The 21182-nt window shown below is 34.8% G+C and overlaps 2 protein-coding genes across 2 annotated transcripts; one reads left to right on the top strand and one right to left on the bottom strand.

Annotated features, from left to right (window-relative positions):
- Positions 1 to 7726: 7726 nt before the first annotated feature.
- On the top strand, positions 7727 to 14522 carry LOC114320543 (uncharacterized). The gene is made up of 5 exons (XM_028267610.2): positions 7727 to 7875; positions 10109 to 10231; positions 10992 to 11042; positions 12084 to 12135; positions 13663 to 14522. The coding sequence occupies exons 2-5, from the start codon at positions 10112 to 10114 to the stop codon at positions 13860 to 13862; spliced, it is 423 nt and encodes a 140-aa protein (XP_028123411.2). The 5' UTR covers positions 7727 to 7875; positions 10109 to 10111; the 3' UTR covers positions 13863 to 14522.
- A 4773-nt stretch (positions 14523 to 19295) lies between these two features.
- On the bottom strand, positions 19296 to 20902 carry LOC114320544 (L-type lectin-domain containing receptor kinase VIII.1). The gene has a single exon (XM_028267612.2). It carries the CDS (start codon positions 20560 to 20562, stop codon positions 19495 to 19497), a length of 1068 nt encoding a protein of 355 aa, XP_028123413.1. The 5' UTR covers positions 20563 to 20902; the 3' UTR covers positions 19296 to 19494.
- Positions 20903 to 21182: the final 280 nt, after the last annotated feature.

The raw sequence follows: 21182 nt of genomic DNA, 5'->3' as shown, positions 1-21182 counted from the left end.
CAATGGTGGGCATCTTGAACTTGGCGGGCAAAGGTTTGTCCCAGATGGAGGCAATAAATAGTGAATTTGCCGTGGTAGAGGGTTTATGCTGAATGTTTTGCATGACCCCTTGGAGTTGGAGCTTCATTGCTCGGAGCTCTGCGTCCCAGAGGGGAACATGGTCACCATGGTCAGTCAATAGGGGTTGGACGCTGCTGGCCTCCCCTTCAGGGGCTGGTGCTACGACCGACGGGTATGGGGGTGGTGGTGGTAGATTTATGTGTGGGTGGGGAGGTTGCAAACCCTCCAGGTTAGGTGGATGGAGTTGTGGCGCAGTATGGCTCAAGGTTCTTTCTTGGTTGGGGGAAATATCTGGGGGTGGTGGAGGAGGAATCAGAAGGTTCCTTTGGGAGTAAAGCATTTATCAAGGCCTAGTTTTGCTCGGCCATGCGGTTGATGCTGTTGGTAAGCTCGATAAAGTACTGTGGTGGGTTGTTTGGATTGAGGGGGTCTACTTGATGGTCGGCAGCATTATTGTGAGAAGCCATGGATCTAGTCGTGACCATGCACTTTGACGGGTAGGAGAGAGAGGTTGTTGAAACGGGGTCTCCGGCGACAGTGAGCACAACTGGCGCGAGGAGGAAGGCGTTCCCACAGACGGCGCCAACTGGAAATGTTGTTCGTCCCAGTGAATGGATCGGGCAGGTCCAAGCTCCTCAAGCCCGTGTCCAAATGATCAAGCCCACCGGATAACTTGCAAGCAAGTTCAACGGGGAACGGAGTAGTCCCCTAGTGAACCCTCTGACGAGCAAGTTAGGAAGAGAAGTAATGTGTAGAGGGAGAGGATAGGGATAGAAAAGCTTAACCTTCTTCTTGTCTTCAACGTTTGCTTATATCCTTTGGTAATCATTTCGCTGTCTCTTCCGACCTGCCCTCATCGCCGAAAGTCTATGCTGTAGCTTACCTTGTTCAGGGTAAGGGGGCTCTGTTTCGACCGGAGGTGTTGTCGTAATAAATGCCATGACGTGCTGCATTAATGGTGATGTGCAGTAGCAATAACTTTGCAGATCTTTGTCTGTTGATGTGGCTCGTCCTTCACCCGCCACGTGCCTGAATGCCGTTGGTTCTTGATGCCATATTGGATTCCAGCTGTTCTGGACTCCATTGGCTGTGTTATGTATTGGGCCCCGATTGATGGGCTTGGGTTGTTTATAGTGGTTCATGGCCTTTGTGGGCCTGTCCGTGTCACGTATCATTGGAGAATTTGGGAGAGAAACATTAGAGGGATGCAGTAGGACAGGGCTACCTTATTCAAAAAAAAAAAAATCATCAAATAAATTTTCATATATTTTAAAAATAAAAATATAATACAATAACACAACAAAGGAAGGTATTCCTCTACACAAAAACAAGAAGTTTTAGACCTTCCGGGCTCCTTTTATAAGGTTGCACAGAGTAAGGGACAAAAAGATGTATTTGGCTGTTTTCAAAGATGTGTATATGCTTGGAAAGTGAGTTGACTTTTAAATTTTTTTAGTTATTTTAATTTGAGGCTAAAAAATTTGATTTGAGATAAATTTTTATACTTTTTTGACTTTTTGATTTTTTGCTGGGATGTCCATATGTAATATTACTAAACTGTCCTTAGTTTTAAACTTTGTCATGGCAGTGCCGCTGAGCGCAACACGTCACCACTCATTTTACCCTCTTTTTAAAAAATAAAAAATAAAAAATAAAATTTATCATAAATGCGGCGGCTGTGCTATGGAATTGTTAACCCAAACATCTTATTTCTTGGTCATTTTAATATTTGTTTATTTTATTACATTAATTTGTTTTTTTTAAATGGTTTTTTCATGTGTTTTTTTATTTTGATTTTAATTTTAATTTTATTTTATTTTTTTGATTTTTTGTAAAATGATAAAAAGTGAGGTTTTATTTTATTATCCTGTGTATTTTAATTTTATTTATTTTTTACAAATGATTTTTTCATGTGTTTTTTATTTTTATTTTTATTTTTATTTTAAATTTTTCTTTCATTTTCTGTAAAATGATAAAAAAGTGAGGTTTTATTTTATTGTCCTGTGTATTTTATTTATTTATTGCAAATGGCTTTTTCATGTATTTTTTTTATTTTAATTTTAATTTTAATTTTAATTTTTTTTTCATTTTCTGTAAAATGATAAAAAGTGAGGTTTTATTTTATTGTCCTGTATATATATATATATATATATGTATATATATATTTTTGGGAAAATACTTTCTCATTTGTTTGCATTTTACATGATGTGGAAACTGTAAATTTCGCTTATATTTTATTGTCCTCTTTTTCATTTCTTTTTAATTTACTTTTCTTTTCTTTTTTGCAAAAGTGCTTTTCCTTTTTTGTTGTTGACATGACGAGGACATTGCTATTTTCGAGTTAAAATGTATGTCTTTTTTGCAGATGTTTTTTGGGGGTTCATTTTGTTTTTTATTTGGTTTGAAGTAGTATTTTTTTTTTGACCGAACAAGCCTTTTCATCTTTGTTTGTTTTTATGACGCAAGGCACGTAAACAAGTGAAATAAATCATTTTTCGTGCAAATACATACATATTATACATGAATATGCTTACATATATCATATTCCGTGTGGATTAGCACTATTACAAGCCTACGAATTTTACGTGGACTATTATATATTTCCTAACATTCTGTTATTACGCAGGTACACTAACTTGTCACGTATGCAAATTCGCACTAATGCCATATGCGGGTCCTCATTCCCAACCATTAAACCATCCTCGTTATGTTAGCATTTACTAGTGCCATAGCCTCTTCCTCGTTCATGATGGGATTAACAGTTGTTGGATTGCCTGTATTGCGACGTATATAATTATGTAGCGCCATTGATGCAACTACTAACTGAACTTGCACATTTTCAAAATCATACCGAGACATGTCTCTAATAAACTCCCATCGATTTTTCCACAGCCGAAAGTGCGTTCAACTACACTGCGTAAGGACGAGTGAACTTTGTTAAATAATTCCTTGGGGTTGTTTGGTGTCCTATTCCGTTCACTAACGCGGAATTGTTGTTGGTGGTAACGGCTGCCTTTGAAAGGTGCTAGGTAACCTACCCGATTTGAATAGCCTGCATCAACAAGATAATATTTTCCTGCAGACAATACCATAAGTTATGACACAAACCACCAAATTTTGTTCTAGTTTCAAGTAACCATGTTTTTCCAAAAATTATGTACTGCCATCGATTTTTCAATGCAACGTGTTACCTTCTTCAGGATGTGGAAATGGGACATTGTCATTTGTTACTATCTCGTTGAAGATGTGACTATCGTGTATACTTCCTTCCCATCCAAGCGAAACAAAGATGAAACACATGTTAAAATCGCACGCAACCATGATATTTTGCGTGTGACAGGATTTCCTACCGAAATATGTTACGGCATCAGGCCCCGTAACCCGTGCAGTAACATGTGTTCCGTCTATTGCTCCGATACAGTCCTACCTGCAACCCAATTGCATTGTTAATCCACCAGATACAAGTAATGGTTATTTTTCGTACGTTACGTCCAATGGAAAAAAAAAAAATTACTTGAAGGCATACATAATTAACGGAGTTAGGTTTGAAAATAAAACATTGAATGGTAGGTATTTCCGTTTAGACCGCACGTATGGATGTATATTATGCGGCCTATATGTGGGCCGGCAATGTACAACAGTGAATTCCTTCATCACTGTTAGTACATTATTCATGTGCCGAGACACAGTCTCCCCCGAATGTTGGAACCGCTCTTGGATTTCTCGATTTTGAAACCCCCTCAACACGTGAATAAACATCGTAACACTTTCTTCAACAGTTAAGCCATGTGGACGTTGCGCTACATGTAACCCAAAATCAGTTACTAATGTCTGACACAAAACTACAAAAACTTCCTTCGGCATGCACACGTTTTCCTCAAATCGACCCACGTGGCCCGCATATAGTTCGGTTATTCATGCATGCCCAGTCAAAATTGAAGTGCGACATAGCGTTTTAGCCATGTGCTTTTCATACCACTCTTGCACATATTGGCATACTTGTACAAATGTCCAGTTGTTTTGTTGATGCAGCTATATGGCCATTTGGTTAAGCATTTCCTTTAATTCCTGATTGCTACTTCCATCCCCGAGATCCATCACGTTAATTGAAGCGAGACCTACAAAAATGTGACGTTTAAATCAATGTACACGTGATGCACTAACTAAAAGGTAATACCAGTATGCAAAAAAAAAAAAAAAAAAACTGACAGCATTGGAATTAAACGGTGGTAATTGGTAATACACAAACCAATCAACCATCTATTGCATTACCAACACAAGCATACATTAATGTAACAATAACATACCAATAAATAAGCAAAAACGAATAACTAACCAAGCAACACACGGCAACCCGCCGTTGCGCATGTACATCCCAAAGAAAAAAAAAACAATCATAGTCATTTGGTTCCATCCAAAAAAAACACAAAAGCATCATACGAAGTCGGCAACGAACATAGTCAAACATGCAAGTAATTCTTCACCAAACCAAGGAAACAAAAAAAATAAAAATAACCATCATGCAAGAACCACGCACAACCATCCTGTTTTAGTACAAGTCCAACATAACGTAACTAAAAGCAAGCTAAGGGAACACATGCACCAACATCACACTGATACATCACATCCGACGAGCGCCGAACAAGTTTCGCAAATGGCGCCGCCGCATTGCACTGGAGCTGCTTCTGTGTCAACCAGCCTACAATGTGGTCGTCATCAGGCTGGCACATCATCACCTCTCAGTAATCTGCGTTATCCATAAGTGTCGAGGCAAAATGGAATAGCGGCGTACCGAGAAGGCCAGGAATGTTCCTCAGCCGTTGCATACATTCAGAAATTGTGTAAAGTGATTCGTTCCCTGTTACGTGCCTGACCGTAACTTGCTGATTCTGGGTACGGACCACATTTGTTAAATTGTTCATGCTCTTTGTAATAATTGACGCTCCACTTTTTACTTTCTTCGACTTTGAAGCACTTGTTGACGGAGTCCGTTTCCTTTTTTCTTTAACATTTGAAACAAGTTCAAGTGAAGAATCTGAATCCACGTCCTCTGCTCGTTCGGGTATCGGATCAACAAAGGGCTGGGATCCCAAACTGTGCACAAAATCAAATAAGAGATCAGTAGTTTCAACAACTTTCTCTCCCGGGGTCCAATGGTGCTTACTAGTAGTTGATGCCCCTGTAAATACTATCTTCATCAACTCGCAATGTTCTAACGTTTTTTTCCTGAACTTGCCACACACATTGTCTGTCTGCAAAATTGAAGAGTGAAAAAAAAGCAATACGTTACATACGATATAAAGTAATGTTTACTAACAATAAAAATGGGAACATATATAATATGTAATAGGGAAGCATGAAATAAAACGAACAAACAAAATTTATTTTGTACTTACCGATTCCATCTTGTCCCACCACTCCTTAGACGCCTGAAACATACTAGTTACTATGTCAAAGCCAATCCCTGACACTTCTCTGCTTGCATCCATCAACTTCCTCCATGCATTCCACTCTTTTTCAAACTCATGTATTTATTCTTCAACTGTTTGAGGCTATGTTTTTTTTCTTGTTTTTTGCTCAAATTTCCTTGCCAACGACTTATACCCTGCTTAGCTTAAGACAAGGAATGGTCGATTCTCTTTTGTAATCTCATTTGCAATTAGCTCCAAGAAAAGTCGGATTGACTCACTGTCCCATGAGGCCTTGTGGGTTAACTGCCTCTGTGTCTCTTCCACACTAGTTGAATGCTCCGGGGCAATGCCTTTGTTTTTCGTTTGGGTACGCGGAGAAGTACGTGTGAAAGCCATTACCAACAACCATGGAACTAAAGCAACTAATTTACAGTTAAAAAATTATCATTTAATTTGGTTGCCACATGCACCATGTATGACAATAAAAAATAAACAGGAAAATGGGATGCAACATTTGATAGTATATAACCATTACACATTACATAACATTGCAATATACTACAAAACTAAGTAACTACACAAGCAACACATCGTTGGCAATATTTACACCACTAGTGATTAATATATCTATCCCAAACTACTAAACGAATGCAAGGCCAAAATAAAATTCCTAACAGTCAGCCTACTAACAACATCCAAAGTTTCCTTACATGTGCAACAACAAAATGACAACGACAATGCATAGCAAAAAAAATTGATTAGAAATTCCAGATTTCAGAAAAAAAAAAAAAATCAGAAATTCAGATTTCATATTTTAGAAAAATCAGATTTCATTCAACATTCAAAAATCAATAAACACATTGATATGAATTTTTTTTGTTTTTAATGAGAAATATAAGAAATCAAATAAAGAATTTACAAAACTTAAATTTGTTTTGTAAATTCAGATTTTTTGAAGACACATGGAGATATTCTTAGATTTATGAAGACAAAAGCAGAGGGCAAATTCAGATTTCAAATTATTATGAAGACAGAAATTTGGATTTCAGATTTCAGCAAAAAAATTGATTAGAAATTCCAGATTTCAGGAAAAAAAAATCAGAAATTCAGATTTCATATTTCAGAAAAATCAGATTTCACTCAACATTCAGATTTCAGATTAGGCACAACAATCAGATTTATGAAGACAGAAATTTAGATTTCAGATTTTAGAAAAAATCAGATTAGAAATTCCAGATTTCAGAAAAAAATAGAAAATCAGAATTCAGAAAAATCATATTTCATAAATTCATAATTCAGATTTCATATTATGCACAACAATCAGATTTATGAAGACAAAAATTTAGATTTCAGGAAAAATTTGCCCTCTCTAATCAGCCGACTGCAATATGTGAAGAACACCTCAAATAATCGTTAAAAAAAAAGTGTTTTCCACCACTAATCGGCCATGACGACCAGTTTCCATGACTGAGCGTCCATCAGAGTGAGGTTTTGCGATGAGTACCAGAGATATAACAGTGGGTTTCCCATTGTGCAAACCGAAATGAACAAAATGTGCAACAAATAATTGGAGGAAAATTTTGAAGCAACAACAACAATGGGTTTCAAAGATGAACCGACCAGATCGGGTTGAAGGATAGGCTATTATGCAAACAAACCCAAAAAAAAAAAAGGGAAAACCAACCAGTACCTCAAAATCGGTCGTGTGTGAGAGACTAAGTTGCAGTGTCACCGCCGATATGAACTCCAGTGGCATTGGCCTGTCAGAAGTATCGCTATTCTTCTTCCCCAAGCAGTGCCGTTTAGATCACCTCCTTCACTTCAGCGGTTGTGGATGACCTAACTGCTGCGAAGTGTGTGTGTCGGAGGGGGTTAGAGGCTGTGATGGTGTGAACCCAGTGCCAGGGATAGTTTGGTACTTTCACCTCGCCTTGTATGTAAGTTACGCCCGTGAACCCATTTTATCTGCTAGTGGCTAATTTAACCTATTTTGGACTATAGTGACTACTTCAACCCAAAACTTTGTTGCCAAACTGAGGCTGTATATATATATATATATACTAGCGGTTGCCACACGCGATGCATGTGTAATTCAAATAAATAAAAATAAAATAAAATATTTATCATATATTGTGTGCTAGTTAAGTGATAAGAGTCTTATTCCTTTGACATACATCTAAGGTTCAAATCCCCTCCTCTCATCTATCTAATTTTTTTTTATGGATGGATAGATAGATTTGGGTCATAACCAGCCCACACGAGAATTGAAAGCAGTGCCCATGGGTCATGCCCCGTATCCGAATCCTGCATGGGTCGGATCTGAACCCTTCAAACCGTCAAAAGAACAAAATTGTCGCCTAAACCCTAGCAGTTGGCTTCTTCTTCTTCTGATATACGATTTCAGGTTCTCTCTCTCTCTCTCTCTCTCTCTCTCTCTCTGTGTAATCTCTTTATATTTTGTAGTCATTCGTGTTAATTTTTAATTGTGCAATGATTTCAGAAAGATAGTCTCAAGCATGTGAAGAATGGTGCTCTGAAATTCATATGCACAAGTGTTTGCTTATAGATAAATTTTTTTCCATTTTCCTTGTCTGTCAAATGTTCGATAAAATGCATCAATGGATAGCTATTGTGAATTTGTTTACTAAGTGGATTTTTAAAAATTTGGACCTTTGATGATAGAATTTTGAAGTGGAAAACCTCTCTGTTTGGTTTGGAATTCTCAAAATCTTTTGATTCTTATTTTCTTAGTGAAGTTTTTAATATTTTAATCAATTTTTTTACCTTTTTAAATACACTTAATCTATAGACACTTTAAAGTACATTTTTCAATGAATTTTTGGAAGAATTTTGCACAAACTTCAAAATTTTAAGTTTATTTAGATTGTGAAATCTAAAAACCAAAATAATTGATTAAAATGTTTCAAAAATTCACTAGTAAAATGTAACTACTAATCTTGGCTAAGTAAATCCATGATCTAATAAATTCACAATATTGTTCGCATGAACAGAGAAAGAGAAACTTGAGGAGAGCACTGTGGGCAGGATCAGCAACCTACAAAGTTAAATGTCAAAAACACAGATTAGCGGAACCACAAAAAATGTTACAGGAAAGGAAAATATATAATCAAAAGCTATAAACATCAGATACAACCTTTAAGAGGTCAATATAAAAGTTCCACTAACACAAATTTTCAATCACCAGAGAAAAATTAGTAGCAATTCTTGAGGTCAAGAATATTAAATCTGTGCCATCACACAACATGTACTTGTCCTTTTTTTATTTACAAAGATGGAAAGGTAACAGCATAGCTTTTGACTGTCACAAATGCATGTCCAGATGTCCTCAAAGCGAGACACATTACAACATTGTAGATTTTGTTCACTTTGTTACTGCTCTCACCTATATATTTCTGCTATCTAGGAGGAAGGAGATGATTTTAGCAAACATGAAGGTTACGAGTGAACGATCCACATTGCATGAAGGATATTGACGTGAAATGATTATTAACATAAAGCTAGCAATGAAAACATACAATAATAAGTTGAAAAACACAATGTAATCTAAAATTACTAATTGAATCATCAATAGTAGATGAAGAAAGTGGAAGAAACAAACAAAAAAATTGAATAATGGTGAGTTTCTGACCCGTAGTTGTTTGTTTATACAAATAAATGGGCAGATCTCCGCCTATTGGGAACTGATGAAACTCTAAATTTTCGGACAGAGATTTAAGTTTTCCCAAATTTACGCCCCCCTTTTAATAATTTTTTGCTGAAAGTATATTTTTCATGCCAATTTTGATTTTTTTTTTTTTTTGAAGTTTCTTACTGTAAAAGGTTTTACATGAAAATATTTTTCAAAGTATACATTGAAAAACAAAAGAAGCCTCAATGTGAAACACATTACATAAACACTGTTAAATGAGGTACTTGATTGAACACCATTCTAATTATAAATTGCTCATGAGAGCAGAGTCTTTACTGTTTTACCCTCTTTCACCTTCTGTTTTATGTCTGTTCCAAATTGTATACTTGGTTTTGGGATGAATTGAAATGAAACATATTCTATGGTTCCATAGGGTTTATGTCAGGTCACTTCTCTAGATTTCTGATATATGGGGTGCCAATGATTTATGTCAGCGTGCTTCTTATGTTGACTGGCTAAAAGGGTTTTGCCAAATTGCCAAAGATTAAGAAGTACTATAACGAAAAGCATCACTCCTGGTGATGAATTTCAGGGTTAAGCCGTCTACTAGATACTAATAAGAAGGTTGTAGTTGTTAACATTAGGAGCAGTTTGTTTAACTTTGTGTTGTAATTCACTCATTTAAATAGGCTTCATTGGAAGCTGAGAAAGCAGTTACAACTTACAATGTAATGTAATACACAGATTTTTCGAACTTCTAGTTTAAGAAATTGTAATTGTTGTGCAAAATGTTTTAGTGCCTAATATATGCTACACAGTATTTGCTAGAGATATGATTGATGGTGCTTGGAAGCTGTTTATGTTATTTCTTTTTATTGCTAAGCTGCCATGTTACTTTTGACTCATGAACCCAAAATTTTGCTTGTCAGTTCTCGTTCTTTTCTTTAGAAATATATCTTTTTTTGGTAATTCCTTTTAATCTATACAGGTTATGGCAGCTATTTCATCATCCTGTGATCAGGTTGAGGATGAAGAAGAATATGTATTGCTTGATTTGGATGGCGTTTCTGGGCAAGTTGACATTCCACCAAATGCACCATATGTTCTATCTGTATGTTTGCAGACCTGCAACAATCTATTTCTAGGTTTTATTTTAGACATACTATATATTTAAAAAAACATTTACTTGATACTATTGCTTTTGTTTTTATGATTTAAATAACCCCAATTGTTACAAAGGATGAGTTTCATCTTTCATTTAATTACCATTCATCTAAATTCAAGTCTTATTAGCCACAATACACCTACTGAGGATTTGATATTTGGAATTCTTTATTTTCTGTAAACTTTCCAACTTAGGAATAAAAGAAACTTTAATGTGCAAGTTTTTGTTAGTGTTGTATTACAAGTTTCTATATTGAAGGACCATGGCTATTATTTGGGAAAGATGCAATTTTGGACCTCTCATTAGATTAACCATGTTGACGATATCTTTCTGGCTAAAAAATTGCCTGAAACAAGGTATACTAACCCTTGATGGTGTAATAATCCTTTGAATAATTCCATTATTTTTAGTTGACAAAAATGATATGCATTCCATGGTTTAATAGTCCGTTCTTTTTCTTCCAGAGCAGTGATTTATAGGTGGATTTCAGTTTTGTGGTGCTTCTAATTGGTTGCAGATTTTGCATTATCTGCAGGAGAATTGATTTTTATGTATAAAAGCGTACATTTTTAGTGATTTGAGAATGTGTACTTAAAGATCATCTGTTAATGCACTTCTGTTGATTGTCCTGTTTATGTTCTGTATGGGAATTTTATCATTTTATCGTTTGTAATTTCATTGTTATTGTTGCCTCAAAAAAATGCAGGGTCTGGACACGATAAACCCAATTTTGGTTATCGACAATAAATTAAAGCTGGTGAGTCAAAGGCTTGAAAAGGTTTTGTTGTGAGGGAAATGCTAATGCTACAAGTTTTAAATTTTCATCTATATATATTGTGGATACATGCCAGCTAGACTACATTTTGGATTTTCCTTTTCCCCTCTTTTTTGTTTGGGATGTTACATTTTCAATTACACAGACGTCTAGTTTCACTGCATCGGTTCATGGATTACATTTGACTCACATCTCTATCTATGGTGGCTGTTATATGAGTTTATTTTTATTCTCTTTACTTTTGAAGCAAGTTATTCTAATTTCAATTTCATGAACAAATTCATTAAATTAATGCCTTGAATCCTTGTGCTAATATGGGAACAATTTCAATTTCTTGATTAATTACTTATACTAATATGGGAAGATAAATGACCTACCTCAAATTATGAGGCATTTAATAATGATTTGTTAATGTTATTGTTTTTCTTTGAGATGCTTTTTCATACATTAAATCATTGTGTATTTCGTATGCACTAGAGATAGATATAGTCTTGGCGTTCTTGTATTTCTACTTAAGATATCTGATTATTCAGACTATCCACCAAATTGGATATCATTATCTAATTACGTGGACTATCATTTCGCCTTTTCTTTATTGTTTATTGTAATAAAGGGATGGTCAAGATATTTTCATTAGATCACCAGTGACATCTGTCTGATGAATGCGTGATGACTTCTTAATCTTTTGTTGATTGACGACTGATGAGTGGGGTAAATTTGGGGTTAATAGAATTTAAATTTAACTTATAATTACATATCAAAAAATAAACAAATAATTCTATGACCTAGGTAACAAAATATGGGTACCTGGACCTTTAAGTCTGCATAGACCACAACAGTGAATTTCAGCAAGAGGCAAAAAATAAATAAAACTAGGAAATTTGTTGAATGACTGCAATGACTTCAACTAGAAATAGTTCAATGGTTTAATGTTCTGTTCAGTTTGATCCTTTTTTCATTTTCCTTTTATTTTCTTTGTGACTTTTAAGTATTATGATTTACTACTCTTTGTTGATCTCACAGATTGGAGAATATGAAGAAACAATTGGAACATGCTTTGTTTTCACTGAGGGGGGTGAGTTGCATTCTTTTCCCACTTTGCCAGCACTTTATACTAATGTAGGAGGCTTACAATATATATATATATATATATATATATCTGTTTAACCATAGGGAAAACACCTTAAATTTCTTTTAATCCCAAATTCTTTTTCTTTGTTGAGATTGTCTTTTTCAACAAATTAAACTAGTGTAGGGTCTGGTGGAGTATATATGTACTAATATCAATGCAAAAAAATGTCGATCACCGGATATTGCACTTTTGAGTATATAGAAGAGAAAAGTATTTTGGCTTGAGCACAACAAATGAGCGACCATAACAACTGAGATACCATGAATTGGACTTCTTCAAACCTGTTTGCATCTTTGTTGTAGAATTGTAGCCAAGATCCTTTGAGCCATGCTTATATTCACATGCATAAATTGCAGTTTTCCATCAAGTGGTAACTTTTATTTTCCAAAAGGTAGCACTAATAGCAAATTCACATCATTATATAAACTAAAATTTCCATCTACAACTCAATTGCACAGTCCATTACTCCAACTCCTCCCTTGATGAAGATGTTATGGGCCTAGTCCTCCATCCATGCAAATATGCACATATAAAACATATTGTTCTACATTTTTTTCTTCTTCAACATACTATCTCTTTCCATTTCTTTTCTTTTTCTCGCACATCTAAACACTGCCTACGATGGAATACATTGCTTCATCGGTTGCTCATGTGTGCCTTTTGCTCAACCAAATGGGTGGGATCCCAAACCAGTACCTAACTACTCCAAAAAAGCATAAAACATTTTGTAACACTATCACAAAAGATGACAGAATGACAACTGAAAACTGGGCTCCATCAAATTTGTAAGGCACTAGATTTAGAAAGCTGTGGACAAAACTCGTCATGATTAAAGTTTAGAAGAAAAAAAGTAGATTGAATGATTGAATGAAAAAAAGCTAGATGCTACAATAGCTCGTCCAGAAATAGATTGAATGATTTTCTGATGGTTTACATACATCAATCGCTAGTTGTGAAAATCCCACAAAATTTTAGAGTAAGAAAAGCACATCAATAATCATGAACTTACCACAGATATGGTTTATATACGCATTTATATCATATACTATATGCGTGCAGTGTGCACATGTAATTTTCATGTATTAGGGTTAATGGAGATAAAGAGAAAGGCATTGCGCTGTGAGAGAAAAATAAAATGTTGCATTTGGGGGGGGGGGGGGGGGGGGGGGGGGGGGGGGTTGTTATGAAAGAGGTTTTTCAATCCAAGGTATTGAGGAGAGGTGAGAAAGTCCAACGACTCGGCAACAAGAGGAACTAAATTTTATTTCAGGGAAAATTCAGCTCTTCTGTAAAAATTTTAAACCCTCATCTCTCTGAATGTGTTCTGTGTTTTAGGAAATAAGTCAACTTCATTTGACTAAAAAAAATATAGCCGTTTAAGTTCAGATTCTCAGTCACGTGTATTTGATGGTTTGATGGGGGCTTTAATGAAAATTGTATCACAGCTAGACCAAGTTCATTTTTTTGCAGAAGCTGCCCCAGTGGTTCATGAAGAGACAGGACCATCTGAAGCAAACCTTTTCTCAGGCAAATTCATAATAGACCCAAAGCAAGCTCCATCCAAGGAAGTCAAGCCGATTGCTCGACTCCATAAGATTCTAAGATTCAGCTTACTACCTGAGACTGAGGTTGAAGACTCAACACCGACAGCCAAACAGACTACTACATGATTTAACTGTGAATGGATCACATTCCAAATAGAAGTGTTGATATTCACTTATTTCAAAATGCGAGAAAAGGCTGAGCAGATGGAGCTTTGCAGAAGTCAAAAGTGGTGTACGGTAGAGGTTTCTGTGAGACTTCAACATTGCATTGGTACCATAGTGATAATGATCCAGAGCGTCACGTGCATTGGTAGGTAATTCACATTGATTCACATTGGGACCAATCACTCTCATTTCAAAATGTCTTATGTAGATGTTATTAGTAATTTTTTTTATTTTATGGAGATACCAGTGATTATATTACTATTTATATCTAGTGGTCATTTGACGAATTTATAAGAAACAAGAGACATTCATAATTGAAAATAGGAGCTCATGCCTGCGCACAACATTAATTAACCGACTCTTTTTGGAGTTTTATGGTTTTGAGACTGGTGTGCTCTCGGGAGCCATACATTCACTTCATGGTCGGTTGGGATTGGGTAAGGATTGATTGATGGGATTACTGGTCTGCTGGTATTAGATTAGGATGGGAGATGAATTTTGTTTCTTTGTGTATAGTTTGGTAGTATTACTTAGTTTTGTAAAACTATGTAAAAGTCATTATATAAAAAGCTACTTTGTTATTTTTGCAAAGTAAGAATAGAATGATATTTTCATCTCCAATCTGATGGAATTGATTGTTAATTCCAACCCTTTCATGTGAAGATTAACAATGAGTGTTGCTATTAATACTCCGTTAATTATTTGGTACCCTCATTTCTTTGGACCCTACTTATAAATTCTAAAACTCTTAAAATTTATTTTCTCCTCCCAAATAATATCAAAATTATCCTTGTGAAAATATTACACTCATTCAATTGAATGCACACTCTCATACCTCAAAGGCCTCTCTCAAAAACCCTAACAAAATTTACGAAGGTGATTACTACTTTATTTTCACATACTTGTTCATGACCTAACAAAATAAATGTAGGGTTTTTTGTTATTAATTCAAAAGTCTCCTTTTGTGGATTCTGCAATCTCTACGAGTTTTGGTTAACTATTCCTGAATAAATAAGAAATGTTCGGTTACCTGTTTCCGAACAAATGAATAATATTCGGGCTTGTATTCTCGAATTTTGGTCATATTTCGGGAGTTTAGTTTCAAAAAACTGACGAACAATTTTTATTATTTTTGTCATTTTTTTCAAGGAACTTACCCTTGCAAGGCCAATCTCTTTTAAATTAAGAATTTCATCAAAGTTATGAACATTCTCTGAGCTTTTATTGTTGTACACTTATTGTCTCATGGAGTTGTGCTTGTTGGAAAAACTTTTACTCATTGTCATTGCCAAAGAAATGTAGGTAATCAAATGGTTGCTAACGTTATTGCTGGAATATTGTCGCAAAGAGTTTTTAAGGTTTTGAGGGTAGGTAGGTTTTAAAGGTAGGATTTGGGAAAAATGGATGGATGGTGATGGAGGTGGGTGCTCTCATAAATCCTAACTCATGATGTAATGGATTTGTGGGCTTAATTGTGAGATGAGATATTCTAAAATTATTGATATCTTTTTTAGTAATTTTATTTGAGATTATTATTGTAATAAAAAAATTAGAGGTCCAAAATAATTGATGGAGTGCTAATAGCAGCACTCTTCAGCCATGTTTGTTTAGCGGATTAGATTGAAGCGGATTGTTAATGAGGGATGGTTAGTGAAAAGACTGTTAATGTGGGGATTGTTAATAAGAGGATTAAGTAAAAGTGTATTTGTTTGGATAATAGTGTGGAAGATGATTAATGATGGGATTGTTAAATTATTTTTAAATAAAATAAATTAAAAAATGATTTTTATATTAAAAAAATTAAAATAAAAGGTGCACTTGGAATTGTTAAAATAAAAAGTGCACTTTTAAAATAAATATTAAAAGTGTGTTTGTCCGGTTATGTTTGTTAAAAAAAAATTGCACTGTATCGGACGTCCGGACAGACGATTAGATAGACTGAAATTACTCATTATTTTCTTAATCTCACTCGTTTTCCAGTCAAGCTAATCTCTCTTACTGAGAAGGATTACTAAATCACCTAGACTGTGAAGCCGACCGTCCCAAACAATACCAAACATGTTATGAATAAAACCCACAACAATCCTACTCCAATCCAGCCGTTTTAAAAGTGGGCCTTAACAATCCCATACGACTCTTAAGGTGTGTTTGATTGGAGGGATAAAGGGAGAGACTATTTACTATGCAGATTGTAATCCATTGGAAGCATCCAATTCGACGTTTGTTTTTTTTTTTTAGTTCGCTAGACATGGAGTTCGACCGAACTTCATATCCCTCATATGATAGACTATTGTATCCTAGGGGGGTGTGGGATTGTTTCCATGACATTATTTACTGTTGGGATTAGGTGATGAAATGACTATTTTGATTTTCTACTATTTAATTATGTATTATATTTAGTAAAATTCAATAAAATTTAAATATCTCAATTTAAAAATAAAATAATTTTATTTAACTTTTTATTGATGTTTTATTTATTTAATTTTTTTAAATAATTTTTTATAGATATTTTTATTGATGTTTTATTTTAAAATCTTGTTTATATTTTATTTAATTTCATTATTTAAATTTTAATAGATGTTTTATTTAATTTCATTATTTCATTATTATTATTTTTTAAAATAAATTTATTTAAAATTTTAATTAAAAAATAACATATTTTATTTAATTTCATTATTTCATTATTATTGATATTTTATTTATTTTATTTATTTAATTTTAAAAAAAATAAATTTATTTAATCGTGTAAGAAATAAAATAAATAAATTTTTTATTTAATGTAGCTAAATATAATTAAAATATTAAGATATGTTTAATATTACTATTACTTAATAAATAATTAAAAAATGGTAAAATAGTCTTTTGTTCATTTATCTTATCCAGTCCGTCCAACTAAATATTGAATTCACTAAAAATAGTCTTTTCCGAGAGATTCACAGTCCTAAGATTCAAATCCAATGAATTCTAATCCCCTTTATTCAATCCGTCCAATCAAACACGCCCTTAATCCCCCATTATTTTTTCCAACCAACTGTGATTTATATGGAGTTAATCGGTTTCTAATCCGATGCCACCTATGAAACTAGGCACCGTTTGGGAAGTGATTTGTGGGGTTTTTTTGGCTATTTTAGCTACAAAAAACAAAATAGACTATTTTAAACATCACATCCAACCTATAATCATTACAATCTTCTCTCACAAAAAAGTCAAAAAGTCAAAAAACTCTTCTCAAACCAAGTTTTTTAGCCCAGGCTAAAATAATCAAAAAAGTTAAAAAGTCAACCCACTTCCCAAACCAACCCCAAATATCACTTTAAAATTGTTGGGATTTTTTTTTTTTTTTTTTTTTGAACTGAATACCTTCTTGGTGCTGATTGGTTAGTTCATCTGACACCAACATTGGTGAAGGTGAAAGTAAAGCTAGTTAAAGCTTGATACAATTAGATTAGATTAGATTAGAGTTGAAGTGGCTTTGCAACACTAATTTCCTGCACAGACGTGGCCTCGTATCTCATTTGGAATTTGATACAGTAAAGTAATGTTATGTATTCGAACCATCTAAAAGAAAATGTTATGTATTCAGAATTTTCATTTAAAAAGTATTCACAATTTAAAAATGTATAAATTAAATTTATTGAAAATATAACTCACATTACATTCAAAATAAATTTGAAGAGTTTTGTTACAGCCACACTTTTTTTTTATAATATTTTTTATCGCTTACTCATAATGAAAGTGGACCTGCATCATCACATGATATGAGGTACACTTCCATTGTAAGTAAGTGTTAAAAAATGTGGTGAAAAAGTATATACAAGTGTAATCTTACTCAATTTGAATATACACGTACATTAAAATTTTGGAATTTATTGAAAACTTGGGCACTTTTTAGAAAAAGCTATAGGTTTACAAAGGCGCAAACCAGTAATTTTTTGTTTTTTAATTTTTTTTCTCAGTCCTCCCAAATTCCATGGAGAGGGATGGTATGGTTGGTTAATGAATATTATCAAGTCATCCTAGTGTTACAGGAGAAAACGAAAGCCGAATATGTCTCAGTCATCTCCTCCGACCTAGCCAAGAACATGGAGATGATCCAGAGAAGAGCAAGAAAAAGACCAAGGGAATCTACACACACCCACGGCAGTAGGGGAAAGGATTAGGGTTCTGCAGCATGTGAAAGGAAAATTCAAGCACTTTAATTAGAAATGTGTTAAAAAACAACCACCACCACCGGTTAATCTCCAAGCAGCTATGGAAACTTTGGTTTTGATGACCGGTAGTACTACATATATCAATTAATATACACACTAGTGTACCAACTAGTGTCTTGTCATTATTACCGACCTCACTTATTATACAAATTACAAAAAATCAAAACTTCTAAAATTATATCACATCATCTGTTAATATAATAGTTAGTACATTAATTGGTACATATAAAATTATTCTTTGACGACTAATTGTTGGCTTTGCCACATTTATTGCAGTGACAATTACTCTACAAGGGGACGAATGCAACCAAGAACTGGACCTCAAAGAAGCAAAACCAAACTACTAGTCAACAACAAACTTAAAGCTGATCACAAGGATGAAGCCGAAGAGATTGCTTTCAATGTTTTCGACAATTTAATTCCCCATGATACCATCCACAGCTGCAATAGCCCAGTCAATCAGTACTGTCTTTATCGCAAACTCTGGCCACATAGTATTAACACTCCCTTTGTTTTGATGTAAAACAATTTTTTTTTTTTTGTTAACAAAAAAGAATTTCACATCTGTCTGCAAACTAATAACAAACCACCTCCACCATCCAGCTGCCACCCCCACCACAGCTGCCACTGCTCCGCTACCGACACAGCTCCACCGCCACCTCCTCTATCATCCCAGCACCACAACTACACCACCACCCCACCACCACTGCCACCAACACAGCTCCTCAACCACCACATCCAGCACCCCACCACCACCTCCTCCATAATCCCACTGTCGCTGCTGCCCCACCACCACATGCACTTGTAACTTCTTCCTCTTTATCATATTACAAATCAGAGTAACACAGATTTTAGGATTTTACCAAAATCACAGAGAAATTCCAGTAAGCACACAAAATATACTCCAAACCAAAAAGAAAATAAAATACAAGGAAAAAGATTATGACAAAAATGAGCATTGAGGCAGTTGGAATTAGGGGATTCCTGCTTATATGATGACTCCTGGTTCTGCATAAGTATTTCATATGCTAACGGCACTAAATTTCGGTTTTCGGTTGATTTTTCAAAATTTAAAAACTGATCAAAATATTATATTTAAATACTTGGAGGACTAGCTATCAAAGAATATGTACATGAAGCTGCTCAAAAAAATCTAGCAAGACAACATTCCATATACCCATTATTTATCAAAGAGAGTTTTCATATCCTCAATTTGAAGCTGTATCTCAATGATCATAACATTAGGAAATAGTATTTAACAGCACTACATTTAGATGATTGATCATCAAATTACAGCAACAAAACAAACACTAAACAAACAAGTACCAAAAGAAAATAAATTTACATCGGCAAAACATCAAACTAAACCCTAGGTCACACACCTACTTCTTACCATCTTCGATGGCTTTATCCGCAACTACTTTGAACTTTTCATATTCAAATCCCACAGGCTGTGCAGTACACTCTTCTGGCACCACTGGCCGCCTATTGACAAGTAAGGTCCAAACAAACAACACAACGAATGCCCCTAGGGCTCCACAAGCAATGACAAATATCAGTGCAGCAAGGATTTTTGAAAGACAATAGCGTCTCTTACAGACAGTTAGAGTTCTTGTTTTGTTGTTGAAAGCCATAGGATCCACAGGTTGCGAATGCATCCAATGCGGAACTTGCCTTAGCCTAAAACTCCATGAATACACATTGCAAGTTTGCGACGAATTCACATTCGATGAGCTTAACCCCACAAACACCTCTTGCTCTTTCCACATCAATGACAAGTCAATTGGGAATGAAATCAATGGGACAACTGGCCTAAATTCGCCTAGTTTACTCAACCTAACTTCTAATCGCTTTGAGCCCGCTTCGTAATCTATCCAACTTTGCAATTTCTCACCACTATTCAGCACCAAATTGATAGAAGAAACATTGCTCACTTTAAGTGAAACAAGACCGTCAATATCAATCCCAACATGATTGGCATTCAAATCACCATACTTGTTATCCATCAATGTATCAAATTCAACAACAAGAGTCCTAAATTTTTGATCATCCAACAACCCAAATGAACCATTATCAAAGACATTCAAAGGAAACCCAATTGGAACCATATCAAAAGCTAAACCATCCCCACTTTCAGGCGAAATTGAAAACGAGAAATAAGTCGAAAAGGACACAATTTCTCTAGGGTTTCCATCAACAAGCTTGATGGGTTTCCTGTAAAAGACTCGCCCAGCACTCAAGCTCGACGAGGACGACCCAGTAATTTGTACGAACGAACCGCCATTGACGACCTTGGCATCGCCATACAGAGCAAGTTGGAGCTCAAACTTGGAATTTTCAGCGAAATTTTTGAAATCAAAGGTCGAATTGGAGTCTGAAGATACGGTTTTGAAAAAGAGAATGAGTAGAGAAAGGGCTGCGAAGTACCTGGAAGTTGAAATTGAGGCCATTCTCGATCTGGGTTTGAGCTGAAACTCTTTGTGATTTGTCTGTTTTGCTTTGGAGTTTCTAGGGTTTTTGGATTGAATCCATTTAGTGATTCTTCTTTTGGGGGGTTTTTTATTTCTAGGGTTTGAGTGTGAAATTGGGGGAAATGGGTGGTGGTGGTGGGTTTGCTAGGAGGTTGTGAAATTTATTATGGGTATTACTCTGTTCTCTGCAACACTCCCTGCTTCACTTTTTCTCTCAGTGGTTGCTGATTAAGGGAATATAATTTCAGATTCTTTAGGATAATGCCCTTCTATCTTTTCATTTTGCAGATACATGCCCCTGCTATTATTTTCCTTCACATCCATGACCTTCTCTCAGTGGTTGCTGACTGAGGGAATATAATTTCAGATTCTTTAGGATTATGCCCTTCTATCTTTTCATTTTGCAGATGCATGCCCCCTGCTATTATTTTCCTTTACATTCATGACCTTCCTCTACATGTGATACTTTGGTTTCAATTTTTAAAATTCACTTTTTAAAAAATTTTATTTTTTTGTATTTTGTATTTTTTTTATTTTCATTAAATTTTTTTAATATTTTAAGAAATTTTTTTAATTGTTAGACACACCTAACATAAATA

Source organism: Camellia sinensis, chromosome 10 (genome assembly GCF_055761805.1).
Source record: "Camellia sinensis isolate YWXY chromosome 10, ASM5576180v1, whole genome shotgun sequence".
NCBI lineage: Eukaryota > Viridiplantae > Streptophyta > Magnoliopsida > Ericales > Theaceae > Camellia > Camellia sinensis.
This window is presented reverse-complemented; position numbering and strand designations above follow the sequence as displayed.

Bases quoted from the DNA above. Each gene is read 5' to 3' on its own strand.
- LOC114320543 (XM_028267610.2), top strand. From the start codon at position 10,112: ATGGCAGCTATTTCATCATCCTGTGATCAGGTTGAGGATGAAGAAGAA. The intron at 10,232-10,991 runs GTATGTTTGCAG...AAAAAAATGCAG, and splicing joins ATGCACCATATGTTCTATCT to GGTCTGGACACGATAAACCC. The intron at 12,136-13,662 runs GTGAGTTGCATT...ATTTTTTTGCAG, and splicing joins CTTTGTTTTCACTGAGGGGG to AAGCTGCCCCAGTGGTTCAT.
- LOC114320544 (XM_028267612.2), bottom strand. From the start codon at position 20,562: ATGGCCTCAATTTCAACTTCCAGGTACTTCGCAGCCCTTTCTCTACTC.